The sequence below is a fragment of the Ursus arctos genome, unplaced genomic scaffold (genome assembly GCF_023065955.2).
Source record: "Ursus arctos isolate Adak ecotype North America unplaced genomic scaffold, UrsArc2.0 scaffold_24, whole genome shotgun sequence".
NCBI classification, from domain to species: domain Eukaryota; kingdom Metazoa; phylum Chordata; class Mammalia; order Carnivora; family Ursidae; genus Ursus; species Ursus arctos.
In genome coordinates this window covers 17,770,248-17,783,229 of record NW_026622919.1, presented here as the reverse complement: position 1 = coordinate 17,783,229, position 12,982 = coordinate 17,770,248, and the positions used below count along the sequence as shown (strand labels likewise).

The window sequence follows — 12,982 nt, the reverse complement described above, 5'->3', positions numbered from 1 at the left end:
GGGGGGCTCCGGTGTTACTGGGAAATCAGCCATTTCTGACGTGGTCTCATTTCCTGCCTTCCCGTGTGTTAGGGAAGCTCCTGCTGGGCCTTCATCTAAGGCTACATCTGAGTAAGTCACATGGCTGGCGGCCCCCCCGGAAGCAGCTTTTCAGTGGTGCCTTAAAGCCCTTGGGAGCCTCAAGGCACCTCCTGTTCGAGAGTTGTACTCGGTGCTACAAAATAGCGTGAAGGCAGCCTAGGTACTTTTCTAAGGATAGAGGACCAGCCCTCTCTTTTATTATCAGCAGGTGCAGAGGTGACACGTAGCCAGCAGGTGGCAGGCAAGGCTGGTGTGATCCAGGGGCCAGGCCGGTGAGAAGTTTAGCCCCCAGCCCCAGGAAGGGGCGTGCTGGGGAGCGGAGGACTGGGAGCCTTTGGCCACAGCCATCTGTTTCCTCCGCAGAAATGCTGATGCACGTGCAGCAGCTGTCTCTTGATGCTCTGTGTGGGAAGAAGCACGGGCCGAAGAAGAAGGCAGAGGTAGGTCGTCCTGAACGGCAGGGAGGTGGACGGTCTGCACAGTAAAGTCTGTGACAACTGTGGCAAATCCCTGACCCATGCGAGCCATGTCTTCTTGGCCATCCTGGAAAAAGTACGAGGAGCGCAGCCTCTCCATCATCAGCACGGCCCGGTGTCCACAACCTCTCCTTGCCCTGTCCTCTCCTCCCTGTGCTACCTGCAAATCTCCCACGGTCTACGGAGGCACGCAGCGTGGCCTGGGCCGTGGACTGCCTGTGGGTAGTCCTGGCCTAGATAAAACAGAAATGCTCGTGGCCTGCTGGCCAGGCTGCCGTTCTGGGGACAGCTCTTGGCCCAGGAATGAGCCTGCAGATTGCATGGGTGGGGGCAGGGCATGTTGAGGTTTGAAAGAGCTGTCACCTTCCAAATTCGTATTTGGCTTTTCCTTCCTTTGCTGGAGTTAGAACTGTGTGTACCATACATCAGGAGAGCCCGGGCTGATTTTTAAAGCCAAGGTCTCTTAACCCAGCCTGAATCTGAGGAAGGATGAAGCCTTTCAGGGCCTTCAGGGCCTGGCACCCGGGAGCAGGACCAACAGTGGTAGCGAACCACTCCATACCAGGTGGAGCTCTGCGCCTCAGCGCCCCCTTGCTCCACACCCTCTGGTCTGGGAGTCTTTGGGGTTCTGCTACTGCTGTTAAATAGACTGGCATTGTTCACCATTCAGAAGGTTGTACGAGGAAAGTCTCTCTTCCCTGACTTTGCTTCCCCAACCTCCAAGTCCCCTCCGTGAGATAAGCAGTGTGAACCGTGTCTCACGTATCCTCCCAGGGATAGGTCAAAAATTCCTCCCTTTTACGCAAATGCACAGAACTTTTACTTTGCTTTGTTTACTTAATTATCTATTTTGTAGATACTTAGGGCTCTTCCAGAGTGAGTTCTGGGTGCAGTGTGCTGATATGCAAGGAGATGGGGAAAGCCGCTTTGGGTCACGTTTGCCCTGGAGGTGTGGCCTGGAGGAGAATCCAGAACCCCGTGGGCCCAGGTGAACGGACAGTCATGGGCCCACTGGATCTCTCCCACCCCCCTCCCCAAATTCTCCCTGATTTCTGATTTTTTTTCTATTTAGTTCGTAATATTAGCTTTGTTTGACCTTGACCTAAACATTGGGTTTGACCAAAGGGTCCAAATACACAACACAGGGCACAGGAAAGCGAGAGGCGTGCTCTCCACGCTTGTCCTATAAGCTGACCTGGAACGGCAGCGGTGCCTAGAAAACGCAAGCTGCCCTGTCTGGGCACCTGCTCTGTGTCAGGCTATCGCCTCCTCCCTTTGCATTAGTCTGTACGTCGTGGCCACGTCGGTGAGGCAGGTGGGTGCCGCGCCCACCCCAGGCGGCACAGCGCCGGCCTGCGCCCAGGTCTGGGGGCTCTGCAGCTCTTGCTCTTCGCTGTGTCCTGCGTTCTCACCACAAAGTCAGCTGCCACTGAGATGCACACACAGGGCTTGCCACCCACCATGTCCCTGGGGAGGCAGAGGGAGCCATCGTGTCAGGTCTGCTCTCGTTCAGGGCCCAGCCGACAGCAGGAAGCAAAGTGGGGCAATCTCACAGCGCCTCGCCTCACCAGGCCCGCTTCCTCGACCCTCTAGCTCCCTCGCATCCTTAACCTATTTTCCTTTTCCATTTAGGGAACGTGTCCAGCAGAGTCAAGAACGCGGAAAGGTCAGTGTGGTAGCTTTCCTCATCTAATTGCAGTCCCTCCCTCCTAAACGCTTCCCCACGGCTCCCTCTGTGGCAGCATCTGCTCGCTTTTCTGCGGCAGGAAGCGAGTCCGGGTTGTGTTGCCCTGTTGTGTTTGCAGGGCCTGAGCTTTGGAGATGAGAGGGCGGGAGCTGCCTGGCTGGAGCTTTTCCTTAGCGCCAAGAGCCCGTGCGGCCGCCCTGGCCCCTGCACCCGCTGCCCGTTCCTGGGCATCGCCTGAAGTCCGCCTGCCTTTTCCCTCTGATTCAGGAGCAGTTTGGGGTGGGCAGAGTGACAGCTGCCTACCCCTCTCCCAAATGCCAGACTCCCCGAAACTGACAAACAGGCAGCTTGACAGCCCGGCTCCCGGCCCCGCTTGGACCGCAAGAGAGTTTCTCCCCCTGGATGTTTCTCCCAGAGATGCTCTTTAAGTGGCATTTATCCGAGCACAGGCAGGAGCTGAGAAAAGTCACTTGGCACCTCTCATGTTCAAAATTCAAGGAAATCTGTGGGGGAATTGATTTTAATCACTGTCTCAGTTAATTAGAAAGACAAGAAATCGCCCCCAAAAAGTAATTAATGGGAACTGCTGCCTCGCGAGGGGAGAGGCTGCTTTCTCGCTTGGGCGCTGGCGGGGCGGCGAGCAGGTGTAGGCGGGGAGGCGCCGGCCTCCGGCGGGGGGGGGTCTGGGGGCTGCTAGGTGTGCCCGGGCTCCCAGCCTGCCTTGGCTGCCCTCTGACAGGGCTTCTGTGGGAAGTAGAAGTGGTTCTTGATACCTAAGGATTCCGTAAACTGTGAATAACTAGCTAGTAGGGGGTGAATCTTGACTGACCGAGCAAATTCGGCTTCCTAGCAGCCTTTTGCCCTGCTCTTCCAGGATCCAGATTTCACCTTTGATATTTTTTTTTACTGCCCTCCCTAAACACTCTTCGGCTCTCTTCTTCCCTGCTGTCCCGCAAAACACCCAGGATCCTCCTGGAGCGTTCGCCTGGGAGTGTTCTCAGGCCCCTCGGGATTCTGAGACAACAGGAGGGAAGGTCGGGGAAGGACCTGAGGCTTTTAGCGGAAATGAGCCAGGGCTGAGCTCTTCCTCGTGGCCGGGTTTCCAGCCCTCAGCTGACGGCCTCCGGAACCTACACACGGCAGGGCCCTGTGTCCTGCGGGGGGTGGGCAGCTCCCTGCAGCCTCTCCCCTATAGGCTAGAGGCCAGAGGAGATGGGGGTGGGTGCCTGACCTCAGCCAAATGGAAAGGCGGATGGCGGGGTGGCATGGGCTCCAGTCCTGCAGACTCTTAGACCTTGGCAGAGCCTCAGCTCTCTGAGCGTTTCCCGTTCGTGTGGCCCGGGCCCCGCATCGGAGCCGACAGATGGCTCATGTGTGTGCGTTTCCTTTCCAGTGGCCAGGCTGAAGGCACCGTTCCTCAAAATCGAAGATGAGAGCAGGTGAGTGGTGGGGGGACCCCCCTCTCTCTCTCCCCTTAGCCCCACCAGGCTCGCACGGAGGACAGGTGCTCAGGGGCCCCAAGCTGATGCGAGGGTCATGGAGCCCCTCAGCCCTCCACCTTCGTCTTCCCCAGAAGCCGCTCTCTCCCCCTGTCATGGAGAAGTCTCCCACAGACCAGGAGGAGCCTCTGAAGGTGGCATTGCACAGTTGGCCCTCCTCTTGGTCATGAGTCAGAGGTTAGTGACCCTGTGTGTGCATTACCTCCTTTTACTGCTCTGCTTTTAGGAGCGCCCATGTCCCACCGAGGCTCATGGCTCCTCCTTTCCCCCCCGGGCACACACTGACGCTCACTACCCCCGGCGGTGCTAGTACCGTCGTCTTGGCTGAAGCCCGGGTGCTCAGGCTGGTGTGGACGATTCCCTTGTCAAACCATCTTACACTGGAGGCCTTTCTGTTTGGCTGTACAAAACCCTTTTCTGACACATGTTATCTCGTGAGGGCCTGGAAAGACTGGCATGAGGAGAGCCCATCCTGTTCCTAGTGGGGAAACTGAGGTCAGAGAAATTAAGGGACTTGCATACAGCCATTCTGCCAAGGAAGCACAGCCCAAGGCTAGAATCCAGGTGTCCTGCCTGCCCTGCCTGGTGTGCTCCCCGCTCTGCCCTGTTTGTCCACCAGTAGGGCGCTTTCTTTCTAGAGCAGGAGGTGATAACCGACGAGCTGTTCGTCACCTTGGTTATCCCTGACTCTTCAGTAAGTGCTAGATCAAAAACCTCTGAATCTGTAATCACCTCAAAATAAAAAGTTGGTTTTGGTTTTTATTTTTGTAGGTTTTTGTTTTTTTTTTTTTTAATTTAAGAGAAAGCCCATGTGAACCCAGCAGAGACTCCTGGGACCAGAGCTTTCTGGCTCCTTTAGCCTCAGGCAGGGCAGCTCAGAGGCCCAGTGCCGGGAGCCTGGCACGCCTGCCTGTCCTCCAGGGGGACCTAGCTTTCCTTCTTGGCCTCTGAACACAGGAGAGAGTTGGCTTTGGTGGCCCAAAAATGAGTGGAGGGAATGCAGGGAGGTAATGAGGTACTGTCTCCTCCAGTTCCAATGGGATGAGGGGATACACATCCTCCACCCCAGCCCCTTCACTACCAGTTAAACACAGGTGGTCGTGGCTGGTTAGACACCGCCAGTGCCCCAGGGTCGCACTGCACGTGGCCAGCACACGTCATTACTTGGGGGGGTTACGTGTTGGAGTGCCCCTGGCAGCATAGGCAAGAGCGGAGATGAGGTTTCTTATGCTTCTGTTTACGTGCTCTCCTGAAGCCCGGTATCCTTACCAGCCTCAACTTTGTAGCCTTCTGGGCAGAAACAAAACATTAAAGAGGAAGAAAGTGGGGTACCGGGGCTGTGAAGAGCAATTACTTCTCCTTCAGGGCCCAAGAAGACTCATGTATTAATTCACCTCTGAGGCCACAGGGCTCTCAAAGTGTCGTGTGTGTCTCTCCACACCCCCAAACCCCCCCCCCCCCCGCCCAAAAACTCATGACCTGCACTCCGCCCTCGCCCTTGGGCGGGCCATTGCCACCAAACACGCTGTGCCTGCCAGTTACAGCCCCAGGCTTTGCTCGGGACCCACAGATCACCACACCAGGCTCTGGAAGTCTCTTGAATTTGAATAACTTGAGGCAAGCCACCAAAACCATTCAGTATAGGTCTGACTACCCAGAACCTTCACTGTGCTTCTCTTTTCCATTCAGAATACCTCAGGTGGTACCAGGGAGCAGCCCAGAGCAAAAACGTTCCTCTTCATGGAATAGGAAAGTCACGGCTCTGGTTTAAACATTCCCCTATTGAGGTCGGCCAGGCTAGAGTTGTCAAAGGTGGTCAGGGTCTGGAAGCAAAGTGGGAAGATGGATCGGGAGTCGGGAGACTTGGCTTGTGGCCTGGTCTCGACCACTTACCAGTCGTGAGCCCTTGGGCAAGTCACAGGACGTTTTGGGCTTCGTCTCCTCTTCTGTAAAATGGGCTCATGCCGCTTGTTTCTCTCCGCTCAGACGAGGCCGGGAGGGTGAACGGGTTTGCTGAGTAGCCAGGGAGAGCGTTAGTATCAGTCTCACCAGGAAGGCTGGGGAGAGTTTGGTTTTAGAACTGAAGAGGTGTGCGGGGGAGAGGCCACTTTATCAGGACTGGGATTCTAGGGGGTTGGGCCAGGCCCCCCATTTCCCCTCTCCCTGCCACCCACAGTACTCAAAATGGAAGTTCTCTGTGTTTCAGGAAGTTTCGTCCCTTCCACCACCAATTTAAGTCCTTTCCTGAAATTTCTTTTCTGGGACCCAAAGACGCAAGTCCCTTTGAGGCCATGATGACCCCGGGCGGCTCTCATGCTACCAGGTGGGTGTTCCTGGTGTGAGTACCGAGGGCCAGCTGCAGGCAGGGCCCTTCCCCCGGGGAGCCTGCTGGTCCGATTTGGGAATGGCCATGTGTTCGCTCCTGAGGCAAAGTCTGTTCTGGGAACGTCGCCCAGAGAAGAGAGATACTAGGAGTCTTCATCCGTTTTACTTGGTGTTCTCCATCCCTACCAAGGAATTTGACTCGGGTCCAAAGGGCAATAGGCTGGTTTCTGAAGCTCGGCTCTACACTCCAGCTTCATCAGAGTGCCCTGCACTCCCGTTAAAACTGCAGGTTCTCAGCCTCCACGCCTGCGGCACTGCGGTCTCTGACGCCAGAGCCCCAGACTGCGGTCTCGTGAGCAGCTCCCTGGGTGATCTTTACGCACATCAGAGTTGGAGGCCTTTGGGCCTAAACATCAGGAGTAACCCAGGGGCAGGGAATCTGGGGACCTGCCACATCACGTGGCCCAGAGTGGCTTGTAGGCCTGTGGGTCCTCCTCTGCAGACGGCTGGGAATTCGAAGCTTCCCTGAGCGGAGTGGAGGAGGGATGTGGCTCGGGAGATGGACCAGATGCCCCCTTGAACCCTTTTCTAACTTCAGGGTCACAGGGTTAGTTCACGGACCAGGAGACTAGGACAGGCAGACTCCCAGCATGAGAGTTCCCAGGGCCACAGAGGGCCAGTGGGTCCCCCCAGCAGACGGAGACCATGAGCAAGCCGAGGTGACGGCCAGGTGCCCTGCATACCTTTCCCAGGAGACACAAGGGATACCAGCAGGCGGGGCCAGGCCTGGGAGGGCTGCAGATTGCAGAGGGGCAGAGGCTGTGAAGGAAAGGTGGCAAAGCATTGGTGTCTGCTTGGGAGGAGTGTAGGGAGAGAGTGGCCCAGGGTCGGGGGCAAAATTGGTGGGGGTGGGGGGGATGGAGATAATCTGTGAGACGAAATGTTTAATTTTTTTCATTTAAAAATTATTATAATTTGGTTCTAAATTCAAGAGTTACAGAGGGTTTTGTTTTGTGTATTTTTTAAGATGTTATTTATTTGTCAGAGAGAGCACAAGCAGGGGGAGCGGCAGCAGAGGGAGAAGCAGGCTCCCCATGGAGCAGGGAACGCAATGGGGGACTCAGTCACAAGACCCTGGAATCATGACCTGAACCGAAGGCAGATGTTCAATCGACCGAGCCACTCGGGTGTCTCAAGAGTCACAGAGGGCTTAAAGTGAAAAGTCTGAGGGCACCTGGGTGGCTCAGTCAGTTAAGCGTCTGCCTTCGGCTCAGGTCATGATCCCAGGGTCCTGGGATCGAGTCCCGCATCGGGCTCCCAGCTCGGCGGGGAGCCTGCTTCTCCCTCTGCCTGCTGCTCCCGCTACTGGTGCTCGTGCTCTCTCTGACAAATAAAATCTTTAAAAAATAATAATAAGTAAATAAAGGGAAAAGTCTGTATCCCACCCCTCCCCTCCAGTCTCCAGGTTGTGGGTCTGTGTCCAGAGCAGGCTATGTGGGCAGAAGCGCATCCACTGCTCCTCTGTAAGGAGTAGCCCGACGCTGGCTGGGCTCAGTCTCGCCTTTTCCACTTGCTCTATCCTAGGTGGATTTCCTGCTAGTCCCTAGAAAGCATCCTCATTCCCTTTTATGGCTTCAAGGGCTTCCATCATATGGTCTCACTGTATCTCCTTTAACCGGTCTCTCGGTGACGGATGCTCAGATGATTTCCGGGCCGCTGCTCTTATAAATAATGCCGCAGTGAATGGTCGCACTCAGAGTAACTTTGTGGAATAAATTCCTGAAAGCGGAGGTGCTGGGTCAAAGGGTTCCTGCACTTATAATGTTGATAACGCAGCCAAATGGCTTCTCTTGGGGGTGCTGCCCGGGTGCGCCCGGCCGCCCGCGCCTGGGCTGCCCCCCGGGCCGACCTCCGCCGGCCTGCTAGGCTGAACACGGTCTCTGGGTGGGATTTGCATTGTCATTTTTTCTCATTATGAGTGAGGATAAGTTCATGTGTTTGATCATCTGAATCTCTTTCTGTGTGAGCCTTTATGTCCATCGTCCGTTTTTCTTTCCGGTCACCGACTACTTTTCTTATTGATTTGCCAGGAGCCCTCCCCATTTTAGGGAAATGAGCCCTCCCTGTGTGTTATTAGTTATAAAGACCCCCCACCCCTGTCTGTGTTTTGTCTTTTGTTTACATTTTCTGCCAGGCATACATTTTTTTAGATTGCATGTAGTTGAATTTATCAGCTTTTTTCTGTTTCCTGAATTTTGCATCATGCTCAGAAAGTCCTCAAAGGGGACTATTTTGGACTTTGTTGAGTTTGCTCAGACAGCCAACCAGCCGCTAAAAATACGGGCCTGAAATTCAGACGAGAAGTCAGGTTCGAGAAGGAGACTGGCAAGTCCTCGGGGAAGGAGGCAGCTGCGCAGGGGTCAGGCTGGTGAGAGGGAGGAGACCGCCTGAGCAGGGGAAAGGGACCTGCAGGGGAGGGGAGGGCGGGGGCAGCACAGGCCTTTCACTGCCACCGAGGCCTTGCCCCTTTCACCCTGCAGGGCAGAGGGCCGTGGGTTTGGGTGTGAGCTTGGGCTGCAGCTGTCCTGGGAGGCATTCCTGCTGCCGCTGGCACCCGTCCTCACCTGTGCTTTGCCCTGTGGGGGCAGGGAAGGGATGGGGTGCCTGCGGGGAGCACACACCTTCCTTGTTGCCTCTCCTGCCACCCCTACACGAGAGGCAGGCTTGTCTGCGTCTGCCCAGCTGCCCTGGCCCACCCCTCTGAGGGCCCCAGCCGTGATCGCTTTCCCCCACCCCCGCTTTCCCCAGAGAACCCAAGGACCGAGAGCCAAGCCTGCGATCGGCCGCCCGCACCCTACCCAGGAGGAGGAAGGGCTTCTGTGAGTGCTGCCAGGAGGCCTTTGAGGAGCTCCACGCGGTGAGCCCTTCCTGCCGAGCAGCTTCTCCCGGGCTGTTCTGACGGCACCCTTCCCACCCGGCCTCCACCCCGCTCGCATCCCACCCTACTCTTGTCTAATGCCCTGTGCCCCTCTCACCCCGGGCAGCATCTCCAGAGCACCCGGCACCGGGGCTTCGTCCTAGAAGCCCACCCGTACATAGAAGTCGATCGGGTCATCGCCCAGCTCGGCCACAGCTTGGCCGACGCCCCATCCCAGACCGGCCTCCCCAGGTTAGTGCCCTGTGCGGCCCTCTGGCGTGGCGGGCACAGCCACATCCTCACTCTCAGGCTGGTGACCGGGGGGACCGGGCTGTCATACTTTTCTCTTTCCTCCCGGCTTCTGTCCTGTTTCTCTTGGGGCCTGGGGGGGGGTTGGGGAGCCCTCCATTTGTGGCTCCAGCTGACGGGGACTGGGCGCCCACGAGCACGCGGCTCCTTCCTAATGCACAGGCCTCGCTGTGGTTGTGGGGGTGGGGAGCTGCTCTGGCATGTCCCTGGTGCTGTGCCTGTGTGTCCTTCTAGAAGTAGAGAGGGGGGTGCCTGTGTCCCTCCCAGATGGGTAAAAAGCAAGATCTCTCTGCCTTTCTAGAAGTTACCCCCAGAAAGGATTGCAGGGGGTTCTCTGGAATCCCAGGGCCCTCTGAGCCCAGCTTCCCCTGCTGCCCACCAAGGAGCTGTGGCTTCCCTCTCAAGCCAAGTCTTCAGCTCCCTGGGCTCAGCTTGGAGGGTCAGGCCTTGTGCTGCATTCTCTGGCCGCCAAAGGGCACAGGGCTGCAGAGTTATTAAATGGAACAGCCTCTAAGCTGGTCCCCTGGCCAGCCCTGACCACAGGCTGCAGAGCCAGGAGAAGCGCAGATAGCACCGGCCGCAGGGGCAGCCCGAGAACGGGCCTTTCACAGAGCCCCCAAGTGAGCCACTCTCTTCGGCCCACCGAACCCGCAAGGGTAGCGCCCTGACCCGGCGCCGACCCAGCAAGATCCCAAACCTGCCGCCTGCTCTGGAGTTGAAGCCTGGGGCCCGCTGGACGTGTTTGTCCCCACAGGCAGCTGGGCTCCCCGTCTTCAGATGGTGACCCTCTGTGGCCTGAGACTCTGCCTTCCAGCCAGCCCTCCCATCCCAGGGCCGCGTCTCCCCGGCTGAGAGAGGAAGACGGGCACCAGACCCCGGGCGCCCCAGAGCAAGATGGAACGGTGGGCAGCATGAAGCCACCCGCTGAACCTGTCAGGGCTGACAAGATGCTGGGACCAGTAGCGAGCTGCCAGGAGCTGGGGGAGTCAATGGATGTCATTGCAGACTCCCCAGGGACACCAGCGTCCAAGAGCCCTGTACACCCGTGCCTCCCAACAAGCTGTGGTTCTGCGGAATTCTCCGGCCTGGACGTGGCCCCTGTTGGCCACAAGCGGAAAGTTCAGTTCCTCGGTGGCAATCCTGAAAAGAGGTTGGGGTCTCCCAGCCGCAGGCCTCGTTCTTCATCCCAAGAGCCAGCAGCCCTTGTGGCGCCAGGACAAGCAGTGGCCGGCCTCTCCTGTCCCTTCCCCTTCCAGGCCGTGAGCACAGGCCTTTGGCCTCCCTCCTCCCCTCATGGCACCCACAGGCCTGCCTCTCCCTCCCAGAGCCCTTCCCCTGGCAGCCCACAGAGAGGCCAGCAGAGTGCTGGGCCACACAGCCCCCTTGGCCGGGAGGACGATGGCCCCCCGGGATCTGAGGAGTCTGAGTGTGCAGCCCCTGGCCCTGTCAGCGGCTGGCTGGCCCACTCCCCGGCTGCCCTGTGGCTCCAGGCCAGCTGTCCAGCGCACCTGCACTCAGCAGCTGACGTGCAGGCCCCCGGAGGACCTGCGAGAGCCAGTCTACCTCTGTCCCCTGCCCTCCGCCAGCCGGGGAGCCGGCTGCTGCCAGTGGTCCTGGGCCCCCCACCTCCCCGTCTGCCAGCACCCGCAGAGGACGCCCCCGTGAGTTCTCTAGGGCAGCAGCAGCTCCCGACCTGAGGGCCAGAGACTCCGATCTCAGTGCTCCCTCTGCGGAGCATTGCACACCCGGCCGGGGAGGATAGCACCCCAGGGCCTCCCCGCAGGAGCCAGAAGAGCCCAGGCCTGGCCTTTGAAGTCCAAGCGAATAGCTGTGGTCACGGCCAAGCTCTGGGGCCGACAGAGCCAGTCCACCCACTCACGGGTGTTGCGGGGAGGACGGAGAGAGTCTGGGCTGGGGGCCGCCCTCAGCCCCTACCTCCAGCCGTGTCCCGACCGGGCGGCAGTCTGCGATGGGCTTGTCCGCCTGTGCCAGCCGCCCACTCCAGGAGGCAGAGGCAAGGCTGGCACAGGGAGGGACCACAAAGAAGCTGGAGCAGCAGGAGCCCTGGCCTGGCTTCCTGTCCCTCTGGAGGCACTTGCCGCTTGCAGAGCCGACTTTCGGTGTTTCCCCACCCCCACCCCAGCCTCCTTTCCCAGGAGCATGTGGCTCTCCTGCTTTCTGAAACGCCTGTTTGTCCCCTCCCCCAGCCCCCCACGCGCGTGCACACAGATCCTCAGAAACATACGAAGCAGAGGAGGGGCTGGCTGCAGCACCTCAGAGCGCCCTCGCCCCTGTTTGGTGGGAGCCCAGCACTGAACGGACCTTTCCCCTGAGCACTGGAGGATGGCCAGACCCCCCCCCAACTCTGAGGACCCCTCTGCTCTTCCCTGGCTGCCCCCCCACCCATTTCTGCTCTTCCAGGGTCAGCGGTTCACCTGCCAACCTCTGCATCACCCTCTTCCCTCCCTCCTTCCCCAAGGACCTCCCCCCATTTCTTTCAGCCAAGCCATTAATCTGGAGGCAGAGATGGGTTTGCTATCGATTCTTTGGCCACTTTTTTTTTATTGCATTTTGTGCTGTGGTTCTTCTCACCCTTCTCTGCCTCTGTGTGTTTGTTTCTTTAAATGTGAAGCTACAAGAAGCCTGGTGCTATTCTGTGTCTCATTTTGGTGGAAGAAAGGGGGGCCTAGCTGCGGGTGAGGACCTGAGTTGTTACTTTGGAAATAGAGCAACTGTGTGTACAATCCTCACAGAGGTCATGTTTAGCCTTTTTATGCCATTCCTGTTACATTTCACAATTAATCTTGGTTCAGGAACTGTAAATAAATTTGTTAATAGCAAATAGCAAAGGGATATGTCAGGCCTCGATGTGCCCTCCAGTGACCCAGAGCAGGGCCGCCGGCCCAGCAGACGTGGGCAGAGGAAGGGGCCGGCAGGATGGGAGCCGCCTGCGAGTGGGAGAGCCTATGTCAGAGCTGCCACCTTCCCCGGCCCGGTCCCGGAGGGCTGGGGGGCGGACGGGCTGCATCTGTCCCAACTCTTCTGGTCACTCACTTGGCCCTGCTGCCTGCCAGGCGGTCATCTGCAGAGGGCAAGCCCACAGCCCACTACCAAGGAAACGCCTTTGCCCTACTGAGCTTTCCTGCTGGGGTCCCCATTGCCTCTCTCACGACACCGCCACTCTGGATGAGAAGTTCCCCCACCGCTTCCTCAGACCTCTGGGATGTCCTCCCGTCCTGCTCCTAGACCAGCACACCCAGTGCCAACACCTTCCTCGCCATCTGTCCTGGACCTCACGGCCGCCTGGCCTTCCCCTCCCATCTCAATGGTTGTGACCTTGGACCTCACCTCTCAGCCAGGCCAAAGCCCAGGGCTGTCTCTCCCTGTCCGTGTCTCCGTTCCGGCCTCCAGGGTATGAATGTAGAGGGGACCCCAGGAGACCTGAGCTAGGGCAGATGGGTGCTGCCCCACACACTAGGCCCCTAAGTGGCTCCCTGACATGGGGACTATTCGAACTCCCTTCTGCTCCTCCGCAGATGACCTTGACTCAGACTGCGTAGGCACTGCCTGCCCCTGCTCTCTGTCCCCTTCCCACATCTGACTCTTGCAGAAGGAGCCATGTCCTTCCTGTCACCATCCCTGCTCTCCAGTCCACCCCAGCCAGCCTTGTCGAATTCCTTCTCGGACT

General features: G+C 58.1%; 1 protein-coding gene across 1 annotated transcript in view; it reads left to right on the top strand.

The window, feature by feature from the left end:
- The window catches only part of DBF4B (DBF4 zinc finger B), a 41,170-nt gene extending 29,034 nt beyond the window's left edge, over positions 1–12,136 (top strand). Inside the window, exons 10-16 of the mRNA XM_057317784.1 lie at positions 445–521; positions 2,190–2,223; positions 3,638–3,683; positions 5,950–6,066; positions 8,877–8,985; positions 9,113–9,237; positions 10,049–12,136. Coding sequence (XP_057173767.1) covers positions 445–521; positions 2,190–2,223; positions 3,638–3,683; positions 5,950–6,066; positions 8,877–8,985; positions 9,113–9,237; positions 10,049–10,991 — 1,451 coding nt within the window. The 3' untranslated portion in view covers positions 10,992–12,136. The remainder of the gene's footprint in view (positions 1–444; positions 522–2,189; positions 2,224–3,637; positions 3,684–5,949; positions 6,067–8,876; positions 8,986–9,112; positions 9,238–10,048) is intronic.
- Positions 12,137–12,982: the final 846 nt, after the last annotated feature.